The sequence below is a fragment of the Rhamphochromis longiceps genome, linkage group LG1, assembly GCF_057381845.1.
Source record: "Rhamphochromis longiceps isolate RC_006_pf linkage group LG1, R_longiceps_female_GT1.1, whole genome shotgun sequence".
Lineage (NCBI taxonomy): Eukaryota > Metazoa > Chordata > Actinopteri > Cichliformes > Cichlidae > Rhamphochromis > Rhamphochromis longiceps.
Window position 1 is genome coordinate 40,955,939 of NC_140557.1, and position 25,354 is coordinate 40,981,292.

The 25,354-nt window shown below is 44.6% G+C and overlaps 1 protein-coding gene and 1 non-coding gene across 9 annotated transcripts in view; both read left to right on the forward strand.

Annotated features, from left to right (window-relative positions):
• The window catches only part of herc1 (HECT and RLD domain containing E3 ubiquitin protein ligase family member 1), a 98,681-nt gene that overhangs the window by 69,476 nt on the left and 3,851 nt on the right, over positions 1-25,354 (forward strand). For all 8 annotated transcript variants that reach the window (XM_085409154.1, XM_085409138.1, XM_085409181.1 and 5 more), the window contains exons 54-78: positions 181-317; positions 1,730-1,930; positions 2,019-2,149; positions 2,285-2,502; positions 2,631-2,751; positions 2,889-3,038; positions 3,241-3,342; positions 3,442-3,615; positions 3,840-4,139; positions 4,226-4,291; positions 9,602-9,727; positions 9,851-9,989; positions 10,186-10,367; positions 11,728-11,883; positions 12,431-12,553; positions 12,657-12,759; positions 15,333-15,502; positions 16,862-17,000; positions 17,346-17,515; positions 20,642-20,811; positions 21,055-21,220; positions 21,324-21,400; positions 22,557-22,809; positions 23,935-24,087; positions 24,923-25,228. In XM_085409154.1, coding sequence (XP_085265280.1) covers positions 181-317; positions 1,730-1,930; positions 2,019-2,149; positions 2,285-2,502; positions 2,631-2,751; positions 2,889-3,038; positions 3,241-3,342; positions 3,442-3,615; positions 3,840-4,139; positions 4,226-4,291; positions 9,602-9,727; positions 9,851-9,989; positions 10,186-10,367; positions 11,728-11,883; positions 12,431-12,553; positions 12,657-12,759; positions 15,333-15,502; positions 16,862-17,000; positions 17,346-17,515; positions 20,642-20,811; positions 21,055-21,220; positions 21,324-21,400; positions 22,557-22,809; positions 23,935-24,087; positions 24,923-25,228 — 4,033 coding nt within the window. The remainder of the gene's footprint in view (positions 1-180; positions 318-1,729; positions 1,931-2,018; positions 2,150-2,284; positions 2,503-2,630; positions 2,752-2,888; positions 3,039-3,240; positions 3,343-3,441; positions 3,616-3,839; positions 4,140-4,225; positions 4,292-9,601; positions 9,728-9,850; positions 9,990-10,185; positions 10,368-11,727; positions 11,884-12,430; positions 12,554-12,656; positions 12,760-15,332; positions 15,503-16,861; positions 17,001-17,345; positions 17,516-20,641; positions 20,812-21,054; positions 21,221-21,323; positions 21,401-22,556; positions 22,810-23,934; positions 24,088-24,922; positions 25,229-25,354) is intronic.
• LOC146679214 (U6 spliceosomal RNA) lies at positions 21,497-21,601 on the forward strand. The gene has a single exon (XR_014912668.1). It is a non-coding gene; the product is annotated as a U6 spliceosomal RNA (small nuclear RNA).

The window sequence follows — 25,354 nt, forward strand, 5'->3', positions numbered from 1 at the left end:
CTCCTGTCCCATGAGCCTCTTTCACAGAATCACACATCATTCCTTACAAAAGAAAAAAATAGTTTTCATCATTGTATAAAGTTCTTTTAGATGAGACTTTAAATAAGTTTGAGTGCTCCCAAAGGTGTCAGATACTTCAATACAGTTCTAACTTTGTTTTTTTATCTTATCTTTCACTAGTGACGACTCTTTGGAGGAGGGAATGTCTGGTTTGGGGTCTCCCAGCGATCCTTGCCTGTCACCTCTTGCATGGAGTGTCACTGGAAAGTATCTCGCCTCTGCCATGGAGAAAATGGTCAACATCTGGCAAGTTAATGGTAAAGAGTTCATTTTGTCCAGTCTTCTGTGGGGGTTATTGAATATGTTAATGATGAGCTTCACTGAGTTTTGCAGGACTTGTTTCACTATAATCTGTGGCTCACCTCGTATCACTGGTGACGGAGGCCTGCAGCATATGAATGAGAGGTCTTCTATTAAAAATAAAACTGAATGGTCACCGGATGTGTTCCAGGCATCATTTTCTGCCCCTCACCATACACCTGGCTTTGTGAACCATCTGTCCAGAGCTGTTACTGGGGTTAATAGAAGGTGTAATCACTTTCACCTGGTTTGGTGTTAATGAATTATCAGCAGGTACACTAGAAGGGCAACAATGAGACAAACCCCCGAAAAAAGGAATGGTTTTACAGGTGGGGGCCACTGAAATTTTAACCTCCTCGTCTTTTTTGACTGTTTTTTTTTAACATAATTTTGCATTTGCATAAAAAGAAGCAGTTCATGCTTTCTTATGCCGGGCAGACACTGTGCGATTTTTTTTTTCAGTCGCGCGATTCAGCTCCTGCTCAAACTGCACGATTGACTCGCAGGGGTTAGAAGTTCATAGGTCACGATGCAGAGTCTCACACTATACCGCCCGATGCTCTGATGCGACCTGAGTGCTCACCCTGTGCGTCCATAACATGAAGGTTATAACAGAAAATCTGTCGCTCGCTCTCCCTCTCTGTCTGTCACTCACACAGACACACCACCACCATCAACTTTGCTAAATTGCTAATGAAAAACATGATCAGGCAGCTGTGACTGAGCAGCATGTAAATCCAACTATTTTCACGGTTGTTGTGGTCGTGATAATTTTGTGAGGCCACATCGAAAAGGCTCGGATGAGCTTTCTAAAGTTCTACAAGTTGTGCCTCCATCGCTTGTGTCCAGATCACACGCTGCACAGCCGTGCTGCTCCGTCTTTATCACCGACGTTTATGTGTTTGCGCGTGAGCAGTGTGAGAAGCTGCGGTGACACCCTGAGGTGTTAATCGCTTCTCGGTACCCCACGTATACTACACGACGCACGATGAAGGCCAAAATCGGGCCGATCGCCAAAACGGTCGCACGACTCAAAAATCGGCTCAAAATGGGCCAAAAATCGCACAGTGTGAGCCCAGCATTAAAGAAGTTGATACATTGTGGCAACAAAGTCATCATCCATCTCACAGTGAATCTGCAGGGAAGAACAGAAACGACAGCTCACTCCAAGACTGCAGTGTTGGAGTTTGTCCAACTGTATAAGCAGGAAGCTCTCATGTTCCTTCACAGACAGCTGAAAGACATCAGAACCACTATATAAAATACCTAAAAGGAACATTAAAACCAAGTATACTTGGGCATTTGTCAATATAAGTATGATATATCTTATACAAAATGTCATCATGGATCTGCTTTCATTGTCTCCAAGGTGGTAAAGGGCTTTTGGATGTGCAGCCTCACTGGGTGTCTGCACTAACTTGGCCTGAAGAGGAAGCAGAGTCCTTGTGGTGTGGGGAGCCCAAAGACATGCTGCTGGTGGGTCGAATGGATGGATCACTGGGCCTCATCGAGGTGCTGGACTCTTCTGGTATGCACCGCACAGAGCTGGAACACTGCTACAGGAAAGACGGTATGAGAGTTTTATTTCAGGTTCAACCACATCTTTGATATTTACTTGTGTAACTGAAAGAAAAACCGAAGGTTTTTTTCTCCTTTAGTGGCAATAATGCACATTGCCTGGTACAGTGAAGACAAGCCTTTTGCCGTTGGCTACGCAGATGGAAAGCTGCTGATTGGATCCAAAGAACCTTTGGATAAAGGAGCCATTGTTGTCATTGATGCGCACAAGGTGGAGTAATTTTATCATTCTGTTTATGTTGTGATTCTTTCATTTAAATTTCAAAAAGAGCGAGCTGTTTTACTGTCAGCTAGATGGATTAGATGGACATTTATAGCTGACAGTGATTCCAAATCTTTTTGTCAGGAGTCGATCAGCAGCATGAAGTGGAGTCCAACGGGTCAGATCCTGCTGACGTGTGCTAAAGAGGAGACTGTGAAACTGTGGGCCAATCCAGACTCCTGCTCTGACACGGGCTCTGGCTGGCACTGCCTACAGAGCCTTAGACACCCCTCCTTGGTTAATGGTGTGGCCTGGTGCAGCTTGCCTGGATGCAGTCCGAAGCCCCTCAGCATGTTCGCCGTGTACGTTGACCTTGAATGCGCCCTCTGTTTTGGGTTTTGTGATTTCACTTCTGCCGTTTTTGTTGTTTCTCCACACAAAATGATTATTTTGAGGAAAAAAAGTTGTTATGGGTCATTATGCTTTTCAGATGCTGCCAGAATGGTCTGGTCTCTGTCTGGACTGTTCCTCAAGACATTTCAAACTTCACAGACTCCTGTTCCTCTGATTCAGAAGGATGGTGGGAGAATGAAGCCAAACCCAAGTTAATGGTATTTGTGTGTTTTAACTTCTACTGTAAAAGCACTTTAGCCAAAGTCATCCAGTAGCAGCTGAGTTTCTTTTGCTTTATTTTTGAGCAATAAGTTAATGTGTTGTTCAACCTCAATGTGCTATCATTGATGTGCAGCAGTCCACCCGATGGTCAGAAGATGGAGCAGTTTGTGTGTTCCAGCTAAAGGGCCACATCACTCCAGTAAGAACACTGGCTTTCAGTCCTGATGGTCTGGCCCTGGCATCTGGAGGAGTGGGAGGCCTCATGAACATCTGGTCCCTGCGGGTAAGAAACATACATATACACACAGATGGAAATGAAGGCACATAGTTCATATGTAAATACTGTAAGTACACACACAGATGACTGGAAATATGTAGATGGAAAGAACACATGACACTTAATTACACTGGTGAATGAAGCTGCTGTTTATAGTGACACTGAATGGCACACTGTGTGTGTGTGTGTGTGTGTCCATTTCCAACAGGATGGCTCAGTACTCCAGACCGTGGTAGCTGGGTCAGGGGCTGTCCAGAACATTGTCTGGGTCTCAGATGTGGGCGTGGCCGTCTGCTCCAACAGGTCAAAGGCAAGTTGTCTCATTTGACTCCATTGTCTCCGTCATTTTGTATGATTGTATTTGTCCTCAGTTAAGTTTCATTTGCCTTTTGTATGGCTTGATTTCCAGGATGTGTTGGTTGTGAACTGCTCCAAAGAGTTCATGGCATCTAACCATGTGCTGGCCACCTGCCGCACGGCTTTGAAGAAGCAAGGTGTGGTCGGCCTCAACTTGGCACCCTGCATGAGAGCTTTCCTGGAGAGACTGCCTGTCATGTTGCAGGAGCAGTATGCCTATGAGAAGGTAAAGGGAGATATGATGTAGCCCCTACTAGAAGTCAGAGTTTGTACTAGATGATTATATCACCATGTTTCTTTCTTGGGCTGAAAAAACCTTCTTCTTCAGCTCTATTTGTGTTGGAGAACTCTGAGAAAAAAATAAAAGCCAATCCAAGCAAACTTGCACTATTCATGACAGATTAATAGTATTTGACACTAATAATGTCTCTTTTTGCTCTCTACTTCCAGCCCCATGTTGTATGCGGGGAGCAGCTTGTCCACAGCCCGTACATGCAGTGCCTTGCCTCTCTGGCTGTAGGTCTCCATCTGGACCAGCTTCTGTGCCGTCCCCCTGTGCCGCCCCACCTTCGACACTGCCCACCTGAGTCTGGCATCGCTGTATGGAGCGCCAGCGAGTGGGCATGGTTGGACTGTTTCTCCACCACAGTAAAGGCGGCAGAGGCTCTTGCTCGAGGTGCAGCCTTCCCCGAGTCCTTCTCCGTTCCTGACCTGGAACCCGTGCCTAAAGATGAAATGGCTCTGCTCCTGGTGAGCAAAGCTGATTAAACTGTAATTTAGAATGTAATCAAAACCTGTGCAGCTCATAACAGCAGCCTTTGCTTTTATTTCTACAGGACAACAGTAAATGGTCAGCTAGTATGGATGAACAGATCATGTCATGGGCCACCTCCAGGCCAGAGGTAACTTTGACAGTTTAGGTGAAATAAATGGCCCCCCTCCCGGGGGTACTGCTTTATACGCTTTATACTGCTGTTGCAGTATGTAGTAATGGCAGAGAAATCATTTCAAGTTTAGCTGCTTATTTTCATATGATTTTTCTGATTTTAGGTAGGATTTTTAGAAATGTTTAAGAGGAAGATTAAATTGTTTCATTACAGAAGGTTAAAATACATATTAGAATACAATAATGAACAAATATCAGAATCAGAATCAGAATACTTTATTGATCCCTGGGGGAAATTATTTTTTGTTACAGTGCTCCATTTTAAACCAACATTAAGACAAGACAGACAATACGCTAACTAAGAATAGTACAATATATACATATATATACATACATACATACATAAGTCACTTATAAATAAATATTTGGAAAAGAAACATGTGTAGCTGTAGCAGCAAACAGTGTGTTAAGTGGATGCGTTGTACAGGGAGATGGCCACAGGCAGGAATGATTTCCTGTGTCGTTCAGTGGTGCTTTTCGGTAATCTCAGTCTCTCACTGAACGTGCTCCTGTGACTGACCAGCATGTCATGGAGTGGGTGGGAGGTGTTATCCAACATTGTCTTTATCTTGGACAGCATCCGCCTCTCCGACACCACCTTGAGGGAGTCCAGCTCCATCCCCACAACATTGCTGGCCTTACGGATCAGTTTATTAAGTCTGTTGGCATCTGCGACCCTCAGCCTGCTCCCCCAGCATGCAACAGCATAGAGGATCGCACTGGCCACCACAGACTCATAGAAAATCCTCAGCATTTTCTGGCAGATGTTGAAGGACCTCAGTCGCCTCAAAAAATAGAGACGACTCTGGCCCTTCCTGTAAAGTGCTGTGGTGTTTTTAGCCCAGTCCAGTTTATTGTCAATGTGTACTCCAAGGTATTTATAGTCCTCCACAATGTCAACACTGACCCCCTGGATTGAAACAGGGGTCAAGTGTTTCCTGGTCTTCCTGAAGTCCACGATCAGTTCCTTGGTCTTTGCCACGTTGAGCTGCAGATGATTCTGCTCACACCACGTGACAAAGGAGTCGACCACAGCCCGGTACTCTGTCTCATCATCCCTGCTGATGCATCCAACCACCGCAGAGTCATCAGAAAACTTCTGAAGATGGCAGGTCTCTGTGCAGTGGCTGAAGTCTGTGGTGTAGAGGGTGAAGAGGAAGGGGGAGAGGACAGTCCCCTGTGGTGCCCCTGTGTTGCTAATCACCTTGTCAGACACACACTGTGGGAGACGTACATATTGTGGTCTTCCTGTCAGGTAATCAACAATCCAGGACACCAGAGAAGCATCCACCTGCATCGCTGCTAACTTATCACCCAGGAGGGTCGGCCTGATGGTGTTGAAAGCACTGGAAAAGTCAAAAAACATGACCCTCACAGTGCTCGCCGGCTGGTCCAGATGGGTGTAGACACGATTGAGCAGGTAGATGATGGCGTCCTCTGTTCCGAGACGAGGCTGATAAGCGAACTGAAGGGGATCCAGATGTGGTCTTACTATGGGTCGCAGCTGGTCCAGGATGAGCCTTTCCAGGGTCTTCATGATGTGGGAGGTCAGTGCCACGGGCCTGTAATCCTGGGGGCCACTGGGACGAGGCGTCTTTGGTACAGGGACGAGGCATGATGTCTTCCACATCACCGGGACCCTCTGCAGACTCAGACTCAGCATAAACAGTTTATGAAAGACTCCACACAGCTGGGGGGCACAGGCCTTGAGGACAAGGGGACTCACTCCGTCTGGTCCAGCAGACTTGCCTGAGTGAAGTCTCCTCATTTGCATCTCAACCTGGTATTGAGTGAAGGTGATGGGTGGGGGAGGGGTGTCAGGACTCTCACAGGAGGCAACATGTGAAGAGAGAGGCTGGCACAGTGGTGTGGCTCTGGATTCCAGGCTGACTGCAGGTGAGGTTGTGGGGGTGGGAGCAGACACTGTGGTGTCGAATCTATTGAAAAACAGATTCAACTCGTCGGCTCTATTCTCACCTCCCTCAGCTCCCCTGCTGTTGGTTGGCCTGAATCCAGTGATGGTCTTCATGCCCCTCCACACCTCTCTCATGCTGTTCTGCTGGAGTTTCCACTCCAGCTTCCTCCTGTAATTGTCCTTAGCCTCTCTGATCTTGTCCTTTAGTAACACCTGGACCTTCCTCACCTCCTCTTTGTTGCCCCCTCTGAAAGCCCTCTTCTTGTTGTTGAGGAGGGCTTTGATGTCCTTAGTCACCCACGGCTTGTTATTTGGGTAACAATGAACAGTCTGAGCTGGAACAATGGAGTCGGTGCAGAAAGTTATGTAGCCTGTGATACACTCAGTAAGCCCATTGATGTCCTCGGCGTGAGGCTCACAGAGTGTTTCCCAGTCGGTCACCTCGAAACAGCCCTGTAGTTCCGCTATTGCCTCCTCTGACCACCTCCTAACAGTCCTGGTGGTCACAGGTTCCCTCCTCACAATTGGCACATAGCGGGGGGTGAGGTGAATCAGGTTATGATCTGACCTACCAAGTGGGGGGAGGGAGGAGGAGCTGTATGCATCCTTGACGTTAGCATACAGTAAGTCTAAAGTTTTCTCTCCCCTGGTGGGACAGTCCACATATTGTTTGAATGTTGGTAGTGTATTGTCCAGTGATACATGGTTGAAGTCACCCGAGATCACAATAAAGGCACTCGGGTGCTGAGTCTGTAGCCGAGCTATGGCAGAGTGGATAGTGTCACATGCAGCTGTGGGGTTAGCAGAGGGGGGAACATAAACAGCCACCAAGATGACGTGAGAGAATTCCCTGGGTAAATAATACGGCCTGAGTCCAACAGCACACAGTTCAGTGTCCGGGCAACAAATCCTTTCTTTGATTGTTATGTTGGCAGGGTTACACCACCGGTTGTTAACTAAAACAGCAAGCCCACCTCCTTTACGCTTACCGCTAGCGATGCTGTCCCTGTCCGCCCGAACAGTGTGGAAGCCTTCCACGGAAGCATTCTCATTGGGAATGACCTGGTGCAGCCATGATTCGGTGAAACACATCAGGCTACACTCTCGGTATTCCCTCTGACTCCGTACCAGTGCTGAGAGCTCGTCGATTTTACTTGCCAACGATCGCACATTTCCCATCACGATAGACGGCAGACACGGTTTAAACCTCCTCCTCGCTTCGAGCCTCCGCTGTCTCACCGTCACCTTTTTTCTTCTCTTCTGTCCTTGACCTCTGCATCCCCGATGTGTTTTCCTCCAAATTTCAGCTGGTACTTCTGCGGGCACTTCTGCGGGCCTGGCCAGCGAGCCGGCCGGCATCAGGGCGATCAGCTGATCTCTGGAGTAAACAGTCCGTGCGTGTAGGAGATGTGCCGCGGTCCCGTTCCATGATAAAAGTAACAGTTCCACGGCCACCAGAAGAACAAAAACTCTCTCAATCCACATGATTGAGTAAGAGATAGAAAACGGAGGAAAATACAAGTCAGAAAAAAAAAAAGAATACGTAAGAAAAAAGAGCTAAACTAAGAGAAAAGCAGGAGCGACTGTAACAGGCTGCACGCTGGTTGGCGCATGCGCACTTAATCCACAAAATATAACACAAAAGCTAACACATGTAAATGGATTAATTAGTACAGAAGAAGAACATTATGAGAAGTTATTTTGGATGATGTGTTTGGCTTCTCATCCAGTGCTTACACTGCTCTGCCTCTCTTGAGCTTCACCTCGATAACTCTGCTCCTTAGATTTGAACCAAATTCATTTCCCTCTCTATTGTCTCAGATTTGTTCTCCACACTCTGAACTCTCCGCTCAGTTCAGCTACAGCTCCCCCAATACTCAGAGCAGCCAGCAGTCCACCCAGTCACGCACCGCAGTCACGCACCGCAGTCACGCACCGCAGTCACACACTGCCTCTGCCTTGTTGTTCCAAAAAGTGATTTCAAATGTTTCTGTATAGTTTTTATGTCTTTACCTATACTGATAAATAATGTGGAGTCAGCAGGAGTTACAGGGGGAGATAAAGTACAACACGTTTTGCAAGTATCTTTATGATTGCAGTATTGCACCTACTCTATCTTCTGCATTATAATCAGTACTTATGGTTTTGTTTACAGCTAAAGTATCTTTATAGAACTGTTATGTTTGTTTCTGCTGCTATAGATTATATAAAAGTCACTTTGCCCAAAACCGATTGCAGAGTTTACCTTGCGATGGGGATATGATCAAAATGAGCTGATGGCAATCAAGAGATATTTAACAGATTTTAGACCAAGTCATTTACAATAGTTTAAATTGTTGAAATCACTTTTTGGTGTGACCCGTTCAGCCCTCCCTTTTTTATCCAACTACAGTCCTCTAAATCAGCGAACCCCAACCCCCGGGCCTCGGACCGGTACCGGTCCGTGAGTCGTTTGGTACCGGGCCGCGAGAGTTGAGGCTCAGGTGTGAAATGTATAGTTTTCAGGGTTTTTATCGGTTTTCAGCGTTATTTTGTCATCGTTTTTATCGTTTACTCGGTTTTCCTGGGTCTGTTCACGTGTGTTATGAATAAATTTTCTTACCGGTACTAGTTTTATTCTGTTGTATTTATCCGCGACACCTTAAAGGCCGGTCCATGAAAATATTGTCGGGCATAAACCGGTCCGTGGTGCAAAAAAGGTTGGGGACTGCTGCTCTAAATATCTATTTATTTAGGTACAAGTGATCATAGCTTTGTTTTTTTAGCCCTCGGCGTAAAAGGCTGATGCAGTACTGCTGTCACGCTGCCGAGCAGGCAGGGAAGCAACGTGGAAGTAATGTAGTAATGTAGGAGTTTGAAACTGAAACCATAGGTGTCTACTAAAAATCTTAGATGAATTAGAATTTCAGTGAAGTTCTTGAACCTCAAGATCAAGGTCAGAGGTCAAGTTTTCTGAAATTCTGGTAACTTGACAACAAGGCAACATAGGATGTTGAAATTGATACCTCAGGTTCATCTGCTGCTAATACCTCTGACTGCAGAAAGAGAGCAAGAGGTCATTGTGAAACAGTAAGACAGTCACAGAATATTTGCTCTGCATTTTTGGGTAAAATGGTGTAAAAAGTGTCTCAATCAGCCAAAATCACAACATTAACAACAGTGAGCTTAACTGAAGGGTGATGGCAAGTAAGAGGGATGTCAGGCCAGGTGAGAAGGTGGATATTTCCACACAACAAACACGTTTCTTGATCTCAAAAATTAACAACCAAATCCTTACCTCATGATTTAATATCACATCTAGTTTCAACCCGATTCTTTTCTTCCATTTTTCATGTTTGGGTTCATGATCAGGACTGGCACCTCGGAGGGAAATGCGACGTGTTTCTGTGGGGTGCAGGGCGACACGGTCAGCTAGCAGAGGCTGGAAGAAATATCCTCGTTCCAACCATTGCCCCTTCCTTCTCTCAGGCACAGCAGGTACAGAGACATAAACTACTGGACATATTGTTTTTTGAACTTTGTTTCTATAATTAAAACAGCAGCGTGAGCTGTATTTTATTTCTACCTGTGATTACTCGTTCACATTCTCGTTTCTTGTAGGTGGTGTGTGGGCAGAATTGCACCTTTGTGATCCAGCCCAACGGCACCGTATTGGCCTGTGGAGAGGGGAGCTATGGCCGCCTGGGACAAGGCAACTCAGATGACCTGCATGTCCTTACTGTCATCTCAGCTCTTCAAGGTGACATGACAACACCTGTACACAACCAAAAGTAACAAACACACAGGCACAAAGCCAGCTGAATGTAGCAGAACGCTTAACGGCTAAAAGGCAAATTATTTGTGGTAGCTGGTGTGCACGAAATATAGAGCTAAAAGAACATTTGGTCAGCGGATTGGTGGCATAAACCCTGTCATGTGCTTTTCGTTCTTACCAGGTTTTGTTGTGACCCAGTTGGTTACATCTTGTGGCAGTGATGGTCACTCCATGGCTCTGACAGAGAGCGGCGAGGTGTTCAGCTGGGGAGACGGTGACTACGGCAAGCTTGGACATGGAAACAGTGACCGCCAGCGACGACCCCGACAGATTGAGGCACTGCAAGGAGAGGAGGTGGTCCAGGTAAGTCTCCACCCTCCTTAAAAATATATTTCATTTAGTGCTGTCAGCGTTAATCTCGTTAAAATGACATTAAAGCCATGACTGCATTAACGGTTATGGGGGGGGGGAATGCGCGGCATTAATATGTTAGCGCAGTTAGCTAATCAATGCGTTAGTGCCGTGCAGACCCTCGCACGGGGCGATCTGTGTTAACTCGCTAACAGAGATTTACAGTGTTAATGCGGTTATGGTATTAACGTCATTTTAACAAGATTAATGCTGACAGCACTAATTTTATTCAATTCCACAGTACCCAAAAAAATCATGCAGGATATGTACAGAGGGCTGAATTCAGACAATGATGTGACCGGGTATACATTTTATTGGTACTCACTAGTTTGTAAGGTCTGCCTTATAAATATAAGTAAATATGTATACTGTATATATCACATGTATCTAAATGTATCAACAAAATGGAGTTAAATTGAATAGTTTGTGTATCCATGTGCTGTGGGATGTCCTCCAAGATCTGTACCAGGGCATGACTGAGCTCTTGGAGAGACAACCTGAGGTTCAGATAGACTAAAACACAATATCTCAGAGGTGTAATACTGGATTTAGGTTATGCGAGCGTGGGGGCCAGTCAATGGCAGTTCATCCTCTGGGAACAGCCTGCTCTCTCATACTGTCTGCACATGAGACCTGACATCATCATGCACCCAGAGGAACCAGGACCCACCACACTAAAAAGTCCCCTCTTCATCTGTCAGTGGCTTCCACCTATGAAGCTGGGATGTTCTCAAAGCGCTGTATACAACATGCCTCATTCTCCCCATTCACACCCACTCCTAGAAGCACTTCTAAACTCAAGTGCAAACTAACCAACATTCACACACCGATGAACGCATCGGAGGGCAACTTGGGGTTAGTATCTTGCCCAAGGATATTTGGCACGAACCACCAACCTTCCACTCCGTAGCTGATCTGCTCTACCACCTGAGCCACAGCCACCCTGTTGTTGATTTTATTAACACAAAAACATCCTCTGTGCTACTTAACTGATCAGTATTCCAGATGTTGTACTCTGGCTAGAGTCTCCTTAAGAAGTGTTCTTTTAATCTTTTTTGAGCGGTGTACAGTGTAATTCTGTGGGAATCAATAAAACATGTTTGCCTACTTTGAGCCAAAAATAAGTTTTTTCTCTTGAAGGTTAGACTTCCAACACTATCTTTGCTGTTGCAGAATTCTGTCATATATCTATTAAGGTTTCTCTGGGTCACGCTTCTCCTCCATATTCTGCACACCTTTATTGGGGTTAACAAGAACATCATAGAGATAGGCAGTTTCAGTTACAATGCTCTGTGCTTTCTTCACTCTTTAGATGTCTTGCGGGTTCAAACATTCAGCCGTAGTCACAGCTGATGGGAAGCTTTTCACTTTTGGTAATGGTGATTATGGAAGACTAGGGCTGGGGAACACCTCAAACAAGAAGCTGCCAGAGAAGGTCACTGCTCTGGAGGGCTACCATGTAGGACAGGTAAGACGTTCATTACTGTTACAGTTGGTGTCTGTGAAATGCTTGGATACGCGGCACATTCAGAGGATTTCTGTACTGTTACACTGTTACTGTTTTCTATACTGGAGAACAATATGAAGACATCAGTCGTCATGTGTCCACTGGTGCTATATGCTGATTGTGGACATTCAAAAAACACTGTGAAATAAATATTTCAGTGGTTCTTATATAGAGCTTTTCTACTCTGCCTGGGCACTCAAAGAGCTCATACGAGCACATGCTTTCTGTTTAACATTCACACGTTTACACACAGTGTTGTGCCCAAAGGATATTTGGCATACAGACTGGAGCCGATCAAGCTACCAACCTTCCAACCCCATCAGCTAATTTTTTAAGGTTTTTGCAGTAATATGATTGTGCTCTAGGTGTTGTGACATTTTGGCAGATTATTTCTGGTTGCTGGAACTACTTTGGGGCAGTTTTGAGTTCTAATTGTTTTGATTATTTTCAGTTGTCCAGCCTTATCTTAGCTATTGATAGTTGGTGTTGTCGTGTGCTCCCTCCTCAGGTGGCTTGTGGTTTGAACCATACTTTAGTTGTCTCTGCTGATGGAATGATGGTTTGGGCCTTTGGCGATGGAGACTACGGGAAACTGGGACTTGGGAATTCCACAGCCAAGTCCTCACCTCAGGTACCTGCTGCATTGTGATGCCTGATCAATGAACTGAAGTTAATCTGTTGGCCTATCAAACAGTGAAACTGTTTGTGACCCTGACCTGTTTTGAAATCCTTAGAAAGTGGACGTGCTGTGTGGGATTGGTATAAAAAAAGTAGCCTGTGGAACTCAGTTTTCCGTGGCTTTAACCAAAGATGGCAAGGTTTTCACGTTTGGCCAAGGTAAGCTTAGCTTATTCCAGGTTTAAAAACAAAGTTAATCTATAACTGCCTTAAATCTGCATTCTTGTTAAAGGCCAGTCTGTAGGCAAATGTTCTTATAGCTCACTTGATCAACGACTTCATAAAACATTTTGCTGAGGAGTTTGAGTTCTCAGCCTTTCTCTCACCCACGTTGGGGTCTTAAAGACAGACCTAGCTGCCATGTAGAGCTGCCACAAACGATTATTTTTGCGATTAGTCGACTAATCAGATCATCATCGTTCAGCTTATTGCACCAGCAGCATCTGCTCCTATATAACTATCATTAGCTTACAGCTTTAAGTGTTTCAGGTCTGTGCTAACTAACAATAAAGACAAGATGGTAGTTTATTAAATTTTAATGAAATTTGCAGATTGTTTCGGTGAAGTTTAATAAACTCCTTGCTATCTAAAATATAACAGGACACCGGAGTAAACTCTGGAGCATCTCACACTTCTGATAACCAGCTGTCTGCTTGACGTTTATTCAGCTGTGTAAAAACTATAACTTTAATCTCAGACAAACTGATTTACTCAGGAACAAATAAAACACTGAAAAAAGCCAAACAATAACATTGTTAAGTTATCTAAGTGACTCATATATATTTAACCTGAGTAGCGAAAGACGGCGGTGGGTTTGAAAACGATTTGCCGGGAGTCCGGTGTTCTCACGGCTCTAGTTAGCCTAGCCCCCGGCTCGCTATCGAGCTAGTGGGTAACAGAAGTCTCCGAAAACGTCAGAGCGCTTTTGAAAATATGTGGTGTCCTGATAAACTGAGCAGATATTTGAGGTTTACACAGCTACATTCTCGCCTGAAAATATGTTAAACGTTTATTTTGTGACCCAGAAAGAATAATAAGAGTAATATTAAAACTAACTAGCTGCCGCCATTGTTGGAAACTGAGCTGGGCCGCGCTATGAATTCTGGGACACAGCTTCTTCTTCTTCTTCTTCTTCTTCGGGGTTTAACGGCAGCTGGCATCCTTGTACATGCAGTGCTGCCATCTTCTGTTTCAGTCCGTTATTACACTCTTAAATCCTGCTACTTATTCCTGCGTCTTTTGAGATCTTACAAAGCTTCAAACGACGCGTCGACTATTAAATCAGTCGTCGACGTAATCGTGACTAGTCGACTAATCGTGGCAGCCCTACTGCCATGTCGCCCATATTAGCTAATACCTGGGCTTTTATTTTTATTTAATTTTTATTTGAGACTCCCTTTCTCATTACATGATCTGTTTCAGACAAGCATACTAAAATGGTGAAACTTGTCCAAGATTTACAAAATCACATAAAAAATTCCCAGTGACAGATTCATAAAGTCGTTTATAGATCTTTTAAACTCTGCAAGCGATGCCATCTGAGAGAGCTCCGCTGTAATGTGGTCCATGATGACAGGGCAGGAAATGAGAAGGCCTTTTTTCCAAGCTCTGCACAAACTGATGGAACAGTGAATAGAATGGAAAACCAGAAAATGATTTATAGATATACCAATCAGCCAAAGAATGTTGATGTGTTAAAGGTTTACAGCCAGTTAGGTATCTTAATGCCTCATGATAAACTGAGAGTGAGCAGGAGGGCTGATGAACGATACCTTAAACCCGGAGGGTGGCAGCAGGAGAGAAATCATCTGTTTGTGAAAAAGTACCCCAACTTCAGTCTCAGTTTCTTTAACAGGTGGTCAGTATGTGACTTAAAAGATTGTCATTGGTCACAGTATTTAAGTATTTGCAGAAGCCCACAGGTTTAATAGAAGTACTCTTAGTACTGTCTTTCTATTGTTTAGAGCAGGGGTGTCAAACTCAAATACACAGTGGGCCAAGATTCAAAACTGGAACAAAGTCGCGGGCTAACATTAATATTTATTGAAAAACAAATCTTCCTCCAGATTTAAGAATGAATCTTTTCTTATGGACTCAAACAAGTTTAGCTGAAAAACTGAATATGGAACAAGCAAAGCTTAATACTAAACAATATATATATTAGCTGTATAATACCAGCAGGCCAGCTCTGATAGTCATTTGGTTTGGCTTCGTGGGCCAAATGTAATTAGGCTGCGGGCCGCCAGAGTTTGACACCTATGGGTTAGAGCAACATGACCGTGTTTTTTTCTACATTTAAAATGCAGCAGTGAGATGAAACAGCTGTGACTGCACACTACCCAAAGCTAAATGTGATTGTGCAAAAACCACGTTGATGGTATTAATGCAAAAATAATAATGTACGCCCTGAGATAGAAACCTCTGTTAGTGACATTATGGTGCTCTATAAACTCCATAAGACAAAACTGAAACCCACAAACCCCTCAGTCCCATTTTTCTTATTTTATACGGGATATTAATAACACAATAATCTATAATCATATTAATGAATGCTAGTGAAAACAGTAGTTTATTATATAACATATTAAAATGAGTGTGATATTTAGATTTGGCCATTAGTGGTTTTAACACTGATTATGACAATTACACAATTGAGTTTTCACCATGAAGTCAAAGTGAGATTTTTTCCGTGCCATATTATTCAAATATATTTTTACCTTTTTTTGTTGAAGACCGCCTAATTGGCTTGCCAGAGGGTCGAGCCAGGAACCACAACCGGCCCCAACAGGTACCAGGTCTCTCAGGGATCCACATCCAGGATGTCGCTGTAGGAGCTGAACACACTCTGGTCCTCTCCTCCACAGGAGATGTTTACACCTGGGGCAGCAACTCGGAGGGACAGGTAACATGCATACAATGCTTGTGGGAACATAAGTGTCAAAGTCTCAATAAGACTGTTTGCTGCTTATCTTATTTGAAGTAAATGGATTTACTGAAAATGTAGCCTTGTCATCTATCTTATATTACACACATGGAGAGCCTTGTGGCACACAATAGCTAAGATAAAAGGACGAGGACTCAGAAGCAGCCAAAGAAAAGTATCATTCAGACAGATATGATGTGAGCCACTCCAAAGCAGAACCAGATACACCACCCCAATATTTCAGCCTGTCAAGGAAAGTATGGTGGTGGACGGTATCAAACGTAGCGTTTCACATCAGAATATTCTCCAGCGTCACTTTGCATTAAAATGACACTGGACACTCAAAGAACAGAATGAGCCCCAGATTGAAATGTCTCCAGCACACTGTCTTTGTTTAAGACTGGTGTAATCTGCTTAGTCATAGCCTTTTCTAAACTCTTAGCAATAAATGATCATTTTGAGATTGGTCTGTAAATGCTAAGAAAAAGAATGAGTTGCCCCCAATGAGCAGGGACTCTCTCAGTGTTTCAAAGCTCCTAAGAGAAGTCTTTGGCCCATCCTTGGCCTCTGCACTGACTGGTAGATTCAGTTCAGTTGAATTCAGTTTTATTTATATACCAAATCACAACACAGTCGCCTCAAGGTGCTTTATATAGTGAGGTAAAGACCCTACAATAATCCAAACAGAGAAAACCTCAACAAAACTCTACAAGCAAGTGCTTTAGTGACAGGGGGAAGGAAAAACTCGCTTTTAACAGGACGACACCTTCAGCAGAACCAGGCTGGTAAATGGACTAGTTCTTATATAACGCTTTATAGAACTTGAACTTTTTCTAGTGATCTAAGTGCTTCTGTCTTGGAGAGCATTGGAATTAGTATCTTGCCCACAGATATTTGGCATACAGCGGCCAGGGATCAAACGCAGCAGATGACCTGAGCTACAGCCACCCCTTCAGTTGTAGCAGCGATTAGCTGCTCTGCTTCGCACAGGACCCAGAATCAGGTCATCTGCAAGATATTTAGCACGAGGTTCTCCACAAATCTGAGTGTGCAACTGGAGAGGGGCGCCTGTCGTCCAGCAGTCACAAAACGCTCAGCCAGCTGTCTTAGACTAACAAAAGATCCAGAGTGCTACGGTATCACTGAGTCTAAGCAGAATTCCTGCTGTGCCTCTCATACTGTGCAGGATTGCTACTGCAACAACACATCATCAGCAGGGTAATACTAACATTGCATTGTTTGCATTCCTGGCAGTCAGGTTTGATTTATTTTCAGAATTGATCTTGAGCTGTTATACACACTTATTCTTAAATGTTGACTTATGACTGTGTTGTGCAGCTGGGTCTGGGACACACCAACCATGTTAGAGAACCTACACTGGTAACAACGCTGCAGGGCAAGAACATCCATCAGATCTCTGCTGGACGCTGTCATAGTGCAGCGTGGACGGCTCCCTCTGTGCCGCCTCGAGCACCAGGTTACACAGACACACAAAATTCACATAATGCCTCCTGATATTTTGATACTTTCTCCCAGATATCAGATTTCCTGCTGTGCTGCTGGAACGTACAAAATACCAGAGCGTAATGGTTTTATTTTTATGTATTGTGCTTAGAAACCTGCCTTATAAACCACATCACATAGAAAATATGTCAAAGGGATTAGAGACAGAGCTTTGGATGGCTGCCACAACAAACAATAATTAGCATAACTGTGACAGCAGAAAATCTCTTTAATGTAACTTTTGTCATGAATGAGTCGACTTTTCTTCCCACACTTCTCAGTGTTCAGGGTGATCATATCTCACTCTAATCTTCCTCAGGCTCATCTGTACCTCTTCAGCTTGGCCTGCCAGCAGCAGTGCCTCCTCAGTACAGTGGGCTTAAAGAAGTGAGCATCGAGGCAGTGAGGGCCCGTTTGCGGCTCCTCTACCACTTCTCTGACCTCATGTACTCGTCATGGAGACTACTCAACCTCAGCCCTAACAACCAGGTGGGCAACGACTACAATAAAAACAAAAGACACTTGTACAGAAAATGTTTAGAAATTTGGTAAAAAATGTGTTGTTAGAATTTTTTGTAATGTGATACCAGTTATATTGTTCTGAATGATAGGCTTTAGCAGCCTTTGATATTTGACCTGGCAGTGATGCTAAGTGTTAGTTATGTCTTACTGTGTATTTTATCTACTACAGAAACAGCTTCTGGAAAAATACTGTTAGTTTAGTGCCTCTAACACATTGACTGTAACAAGCTGAAAACTCTCCCATAGATGTGAACAGAATGAGAAGAAGAAAATGGCTAAACTTAGATTTGTCTTTCCTTTGGTTTGCATCTCCAGCCTCAGTGACTGAAGGCACAGTCCAGGCTCTGAACACCTTCACTCTCATAACTGAAAGGCTGTAAAGGTGATTGAGTTCAGGCATAAACCCAGAAAAGGTGCATGTTGTACACACTTTTCGGTGTTTATTATGAAGCTCAGATTGCATCTTAAAATCTGACATTTGTGTTGTCACTTCCTGCGTTGACTGCACTAGAAGGAGCCAGTCACCTAAATATACAGCTAAATTAACACCCCCTGTCTCAGTCACGCTTTGTGACTTCCTCAGCACACTGTAGAAACACTGTGTGTCAGACACAAGCCAAAAGTCAGCACTCTGTCCTGGAGGCAGTTGGTGAAATTGACCTCTCAGTAGGTTGGTGGCCCCTTGTCCAGAGTCCTCCGATGGAAATGGTTGCGTCGTGGTCAATTGCAGAGAAGAATGAGGGCAGTAAGTCTTCACCCTGGTGGCAAAAAGGTCTACTTTTGCCTCGACAAACAGATCCCACAACTGGCCACTAGTAAAGGGTGTAATATTCATTCCCCCCTCTGGGGTTCCTGCCTGGAGAGAAAGTCCAGCCCCAGCATGTGTGGCTCTCGGAGACAGAAAATGAACACTAAATCATGAAAGCAGAGACTGAGATAGGTTTAACAGTGAAGGGGTACGTGCCCCTGTCTGGGCGTTTGTGTAACAGACCACTGTTGAACTGGACAAAGAAAGTTGAGAGCTTGAAACACGGCTGGGAGCTCTCACTGATTGGTGTGCAGCCTGTGCTGCACTGAAATTCAGACTCTGATGAGGGTGAGAAACGTGGGATTACCTGTTGTGGTCACCTGAACATCTGACAAGTCCGAACTAGGAATTACAACCTGAAACAGCAAAAATATATTTTTGTGTGCAGGGGGGTTTGTGACTTAAGGAGTGCCTCTTGGGCAGCACCAGATAGGGGAACTGGCATCTCCCTGCAGTTCTTAACTCAATCCCATAGCTAGGAGGACTGAGACGTCTTTCTCCTGGGCGTTGGGGCCCAAAGGTGGACCTTAGCTCCAGGCTGACTGGCGTGGAAGTTACCCCAGAGGCTGGGCTCTTGCTGGTGGTACACCCACATTAGCAGCAGTCGGTCCGCTCTCGGCGGTGGGAAGAGGAACAGCTAGCCTGTGTCATGTCTGGGAATGATATCACGCAAAGCTGCCGTCTGCTTCTTCCTCAGTTCAGATTCAAATGACCTGACAACAGATACTGGCTCATCCAAGTAGATAGCACTGTCCCTATCTGAGGTCAGATGTGCTACTATTATTGAAGCCATCTCTCTGTTAGGGAGCACACCACAAAGGGCACGGAGAATGTATTCCATTTTTACTTGGTTCTTATTAAGGTAGAAGTAGTTGTCTGGGGAAACCAATGGACCCAAGTTGCACCGGGTACATCGCCTGGTGCGACTGTATCACAGTGACTGAGCTCATGGCATGGGCAGCGCCCGCCTGAGAATTATAAATCTTGTCAGGCTGAGATGCAGAGCATGTACAGTGCTTGGATGGAAGAGATGTGGGATCAGCTACACCATATATGTGGAATGGGGATGCCTCCAGAAATGTAAACGGTAAATTTACCAGCTACAGCCATTCCGTAGGAGGCGGGTTGGCTAAGCCAGCCTTCTTTGTGCTGTCCAGCTCTAAATACTGTCCATAGCTGGGGATTCCCTAACCCAAGACGGTGGCTTGACACATGTGAAGTGGTTAGCTCGGAGACAAAGTCTGGGAATACTGGAAGGCAGTTATACTCTGTTGTCAGCTTCGCTGGAAGGAAAAACTCCACAAACTGCCAGAGATTTGTAGATGGCCTTTCCACTCTGAGCTTCTCCACTGTGTGATGAAACGTGGAAAAAACAGAGATGTTGTTTTGGCCTGCAAGCGGAGCAGCGGCGGCACACTGAGCCGACAACAGGCTCTGCTGTTCATCCATGAGAATGTCGATGAATGCCCAAGCTGATGTCCAGCACGTCATCATGTTGGTGAGCGTCCGCTGAGGCTAGCCAGTGCTCCCGCGTGGTTCATCCTCAGTCAGTCCAGATATTTGCAGAGACATCGACCAGATACTCCTCATCTTCAGATTTGGAAAAGCTGGAACCCTAGCGAGGGTATTGCAATGCAACAGCCGTTCTAGCACTTTCTCCGTCTTTCCAGGGTCGAGCCCTGGAGCTGGCAACAACATACACAGGCTTACTTTTCCCGGCGTGGTAAGTCCCCAGTCAGACAGGGCAACCTCATGCTGGTCATGCAAACAGCACCCATTAGGACGGGAGAAACAGAAGATTTCTGCTTTGCTTGCTTTGGTTTGGTACTCATGCCAAAATGCAAAGCAACAGTGCTGCACAAGGACACTTGAAATTTCCACTCTGTGGGAAGCCCACACACCAACTGAACAGTGGAGGCTAACACCAACGAGGCAGTTAAACTGACTTCATGCCAGCAGACAGCAGCTCTAACTATCAGTAGCTAGCCCAACTCGGCATCCCCTCAGTTTTTACGCTCAGGTGAAGTGTGAAAACTGCAGGATCAATGTGATCACAGAAGTCTATATGTGTCATCACAGGGCACGAATAGAGGTGCCTTAAGCCACAACATGCAGGGGCGTGATATCCCAAACTAAATGTTGTATGGACTGAAAGGGGACTACTATGTTACATCTTAATTGGAAAGATTTTTTCTTCCCTATAGTTTAGACGTTGCACAAATGTAGGGAAAAGATTTGGGGCTCCTCTTAATTAGTAAATACTAAATGTCATTTTAATTCTGCAGAGCTGTACCTCCCATTACAACGCCGGTACCTGGGGAATCGTCCAGGGCCAGTTAAGGCCCCTTTTGGCTCCCAGAGTGTATACGCTGCCTATGGTGCGGTCGATAGGCAAGACCATGGTGCAGGGCAAGAACTACGGTCCCCAGATCACTGTCAAACGCATCTCCACACGGTCAGTACTGGTAACTGTTTTTAGCCTGCAGTCAGAGGTTTCCATACACTCACCACTGGTATGAAGGTTTTAATGGTTGTTTTAAACTGTTCCAGGGTGGAATTGTTGTACTGCATAAAAAAATAGATGCATAACTACTTGATCAGCTACTGATGTTATAAATATAATTTTGTGCTTAAAGGTAAACTTAAAATCCCCTTCTTCCTTTTCACTTTGGTTTTCCATCACATTTGAACTCTGCAGAGGTCGGAAGTGTAAACCAATCTTTGTACAGATTGCTCGGCAAGTTGTAAAGTTGAATGCTTCAGATCTCCGACTTCCCTCAAGAGCCTGGAAGGTCAAACTAGTTGGAGAAGGTGCTGACGATGCAGGAGGGGTCTTTGATGACACCATCACAGAGATGTGTCAGGTATGTAAACATCTGGACTTGTTAGAACAAATTTTATTCCAGCTGTTTACTGGATGTCTGATAGAGCTACTACTTCTTCACTGTCATGTATATCTATCCATAGGAGTTGGAGACAGGAGTTGTGGACCTGCTCATCCCATCTCCCAATGCCACAGCAGAGGTTGGCTACAACAGAGACAGGTGAGAAGACCTTAATGAAACATGTAGGTCAGTTAATGTGTTGGAAGTTGTAGGACTTTAAGAGAGTAACTAATCCTTTGTTTGAAATAAAAGAAAGACATTTCTTTGATGGCATGCGCTAAACTGGATATGATACAGGGAAGATTAGCATGGTCTCTGTGCAAGGATGGCACGTAAATTCGTGAAGCGTTCCACATTTTTCAGCGGAGGCTTCAAACCGTGTCTGCCGTCTATTATATTGGGGAACGTTCGGTTGCTAGCAAACGAGATGGACGAGCTAACAGCGCTGACACGGAGTCAGAGGGAATATCGTGAGTGTAGCTTGATGTGTTTCACCGAATCATGGATGCACCGGGGTATTCCAGTGGACAGTGTGTCTTCCACACTGTTCGGGCGGACAGGGACAGCGCCACGAGCGGTAAGCAGAAAGGAAGAGGGCTTGCTGTTCTTGTTAACAAACAAACATAACAATCAAAGACTCGGGCCGTATTATTTGATCAGGGAATTTACCCTTGTAATGTTGGTGGCTGTTTACGACACTGCAGTGAATGCTCAGCCACCTACAGCCGTATCCAGAGCTGCACCACTCCCTCAGGATTGTTTACGAGTCCGTTGTGGCCAGTGCCATCCTCTATGCTGTTGCATTCTGGGACAGCATGCCAACAGACTCAATCAACTGCTCGGCAAGGCCAGTAATGTTGTGGGGATGGAGCTGGACTCTCTTAGGGTGTTTCTGACAGGTGGCTGTTGTCCAAGATAAGGACAGTGATGGACAGCACCTCCCACACACTGCATGACTTGCTAGCCAGTCACAGGAGCATGGACTGAGACACAGGAAATCATTCCTGCCTGTGGAACTCCTCCATCTAATACGCCGTACACACTGCAACAATTACACCCTTTGCACACGCTCTACAGTAAAATAACGAATGACAAAGTTTCACAGGTTAGAGTCAAATGTCAATCATATACATTTCACCTCTATAATATTCTTCATATGTATAAGTGAGCGATTTGTATGCGTGTATATTGTGCTATTTCTTAAATGTGTAAACTTTGTAATAGTCTAGTCTGTTACTGTTATTGCCTTGGAGCAACTGAAACCCACATAGTTTCCTTCTGGATTATTAAAGTATTCTGATTCTGATTTTGATAGATTCCTCCTCAACCCGTCAGCATGCCTGGATGAGCACATGCTCCAGTTTAAATTCTTAGGTATTCTTATGGGGGTAGCCATCCGCACCAAGAAGCCCCTGGATCTGCACTTGGCTCCTTTGGTTTGGAAGCAGTTGTGCTGCATCCCCTTGTTGCTGGAGGACCTGGAGGAAGTGGACCTGCTCTATGTGCAGACACTCAAAAGCATTCTTCACATTGAAGACAGCGGCATCACGGAGGATAATTTCCATGAGGTTAGAAAAGCATTTTGATTGTATGTTCGTGTGAGGATTATACTTAGACATTTAAATATTGAAACCACACTAAAGCAAGCCAGCAGCCACAAACACATCCATTCATTGAGCAGCGTTAACTGGGGTTGTTTAATAGAACATTAAATTCAATGTTTGGTTCATTTTTAGTGCAACAGAGAAAAAGCAGATGTCTACATTTAAGAACAGTTGAAATATGAAAGAAAACCTGTGTAATGTTACTTTGCTTGAGACAGGCTTACCTGGGTCCAATCTGGAATTAGGCCGGGGGAGCGGCTACATTGGCAAAGCGGGCTGGGTATCGTCTAACGTTGGGCAATATCTAAAATCTTTCCAACCGACATTCGACATGGGCAGAGCAATATATAGTTATGCACAGACTGATTTGCGCTTTTAGGCTTTATAGGGTGAAAGGTAAAGACCCTACAGTAATACAGAGAAAGCCCAACAATCGAAAGACCCCCTATGAGCAAGCACTTGGCAAAAGTGGGAAGGAAAAACTCCCTTTTAACAGGAAGAAACCTCCAGCAGGCTCAGGGAGGAGGAGCCAGATGGGGGTGAGGAGAGGAATACTGAAGAAAAGACGCTGCAGATGAGAGCTCATTTCTGCCACATGAGCTTTCATGCGTTGGATGAAATGAATAAATGAACAGAACAATGAACGGTTGTTAGATTTAGTGGAAAGCTTTTATAGAAAACCATACAGTGGCCTTTATTTACCATGACTGCAGACGTTATTGACTTGTATTCTATGCTTTGCTTGTCTTTCTAATGCGTTCTCTTTGATAATATAATTGTCATATTCTAGTACAAAGCCTCATTTTGATCTGCTTCTTTTAGGCCATGGACATAACTGCTTTTTAACTACGTGTTCAAATAGAAAAACAGCAGTTTGTCTTATCAAACTCAGATCTGGGGACAAAGATTAATTGTCACTGATCCACAGGGCCCAAGGTTTATTATTTAGGACTTAGAGATGTGGAGATTTTAGGTATATTTTTAAATCATTAATGTAATTCCATCACAGGTCCTTTCTTTATGAAGTGAAGTTCTCTAACCTCAGTGAGCTCTTTGCCAGTACTCACAGTTTTTGTGTTTGTTTTGCAGATGATTCCTCTGGATTCCTTTGTCGGGCAGAGTGCAGATGGTAAAATGGTCCCCATTATCCCAGGAGGGAACAGCATCCCTCTCACTTTCTCCAACAGGAAGGAATATGTGGAAAGAGCTATTGAGTACAGACTGCATGAAATCGACCGTCAGGTACAGAAAAGGCCTTTACACACCAGACATGTCAAATCCATGCGAATATTTTGTGTATTAAAAATATTTTTCGGACTCACCTCTTCAGTACAACAGCACAAACTCCATTTTTCCAGTTTTCTGGATCTGAATAAACAGATCTGACCAATCAGATCACTGCCTTGGGCAACAAATGCGATTGTAAGTCAAATCATGCAATGATATGGAAATAGTAAAATGTTACTATTTTACCTCAGATTGGATGGAGTCAGATTCTCAGTGTTTTAAGTTTCCTGTTTAGAGACATCAGGACGAGCTCGTCGATGTTGACTCTTTTCACAGTGTGTTTTTTTTTCTTTTTTTAAAAAAATAAATAAATATGTGTTTATTAAAAACATGGATTAACTTCAAAGTCATAAAAAAGTATGGAAGTGTTTTAAACCTGTGTTGGGTCAAAGACCCACTTATTGGCCATAGCTGTGGTTGTAACTAAAGACTTCGGATAGACGTCTGGGAAGCATTTTGACTTGACTTTCCTTTGGAGTTTATTTGGGTCATATGAAATTGAACTGAACTTGTACGTCTTGGTCATACTGTTTCAAAACTTCGTTGGCTAAGGACTTCTCAGTCACCAGTTGTTAGCCACTGAGCATTCACAGGGGAATGAACAGATGATCCAGATACAGGAACACAGTGTTTGTCTGCTGTTTCAACATGGAAACCCTAATAACAGCAAGCTGTGTGCAGGACTGGAAACAAACAAGAACGTCTCTTTAGCTGAACTGACCGTTAGATAAAACGTGACTTTGGCCTTAACACGGACATAAGTCTTCTCCTGTGGGCTCATCTCTCCCAGGTGGCAGCAGTGCGTGAGGGCATGTCGTGGATCGTGCCGGTGCCGCTACTGTCCCTGCTCACTGCCAAGCAGCTGGAGCAGATGGTTTGTGGCATGCCGGAGATCTGCTGCGATGTGCTCAAGAAGGTGGTGCGCTACAGAGAGGTGGATGAACAGCACTCCTTGGTGCAGTGGTTTTGGCAGACCCTGGAGGAGTTCTCCAACGAGGAGCGTGTCCTCTTCATGCGCTTTGTCTCAGGTCGCTCGAGGCTCCCTGCTAACACAGCTGATATCTCCCAGAGGTTTCAGATCATGAAGGTGGACAGGGTAAGTAGAGCGGTGCATTGTCATCATGAAAAAATGCCCAATTATTTTCCTTAAATCCCCTGGGGAATCTAAGTGATTGGCAATGAGCTGAGCAGGGAAAATAACTTTTCTCTGGATGAGGCAGTT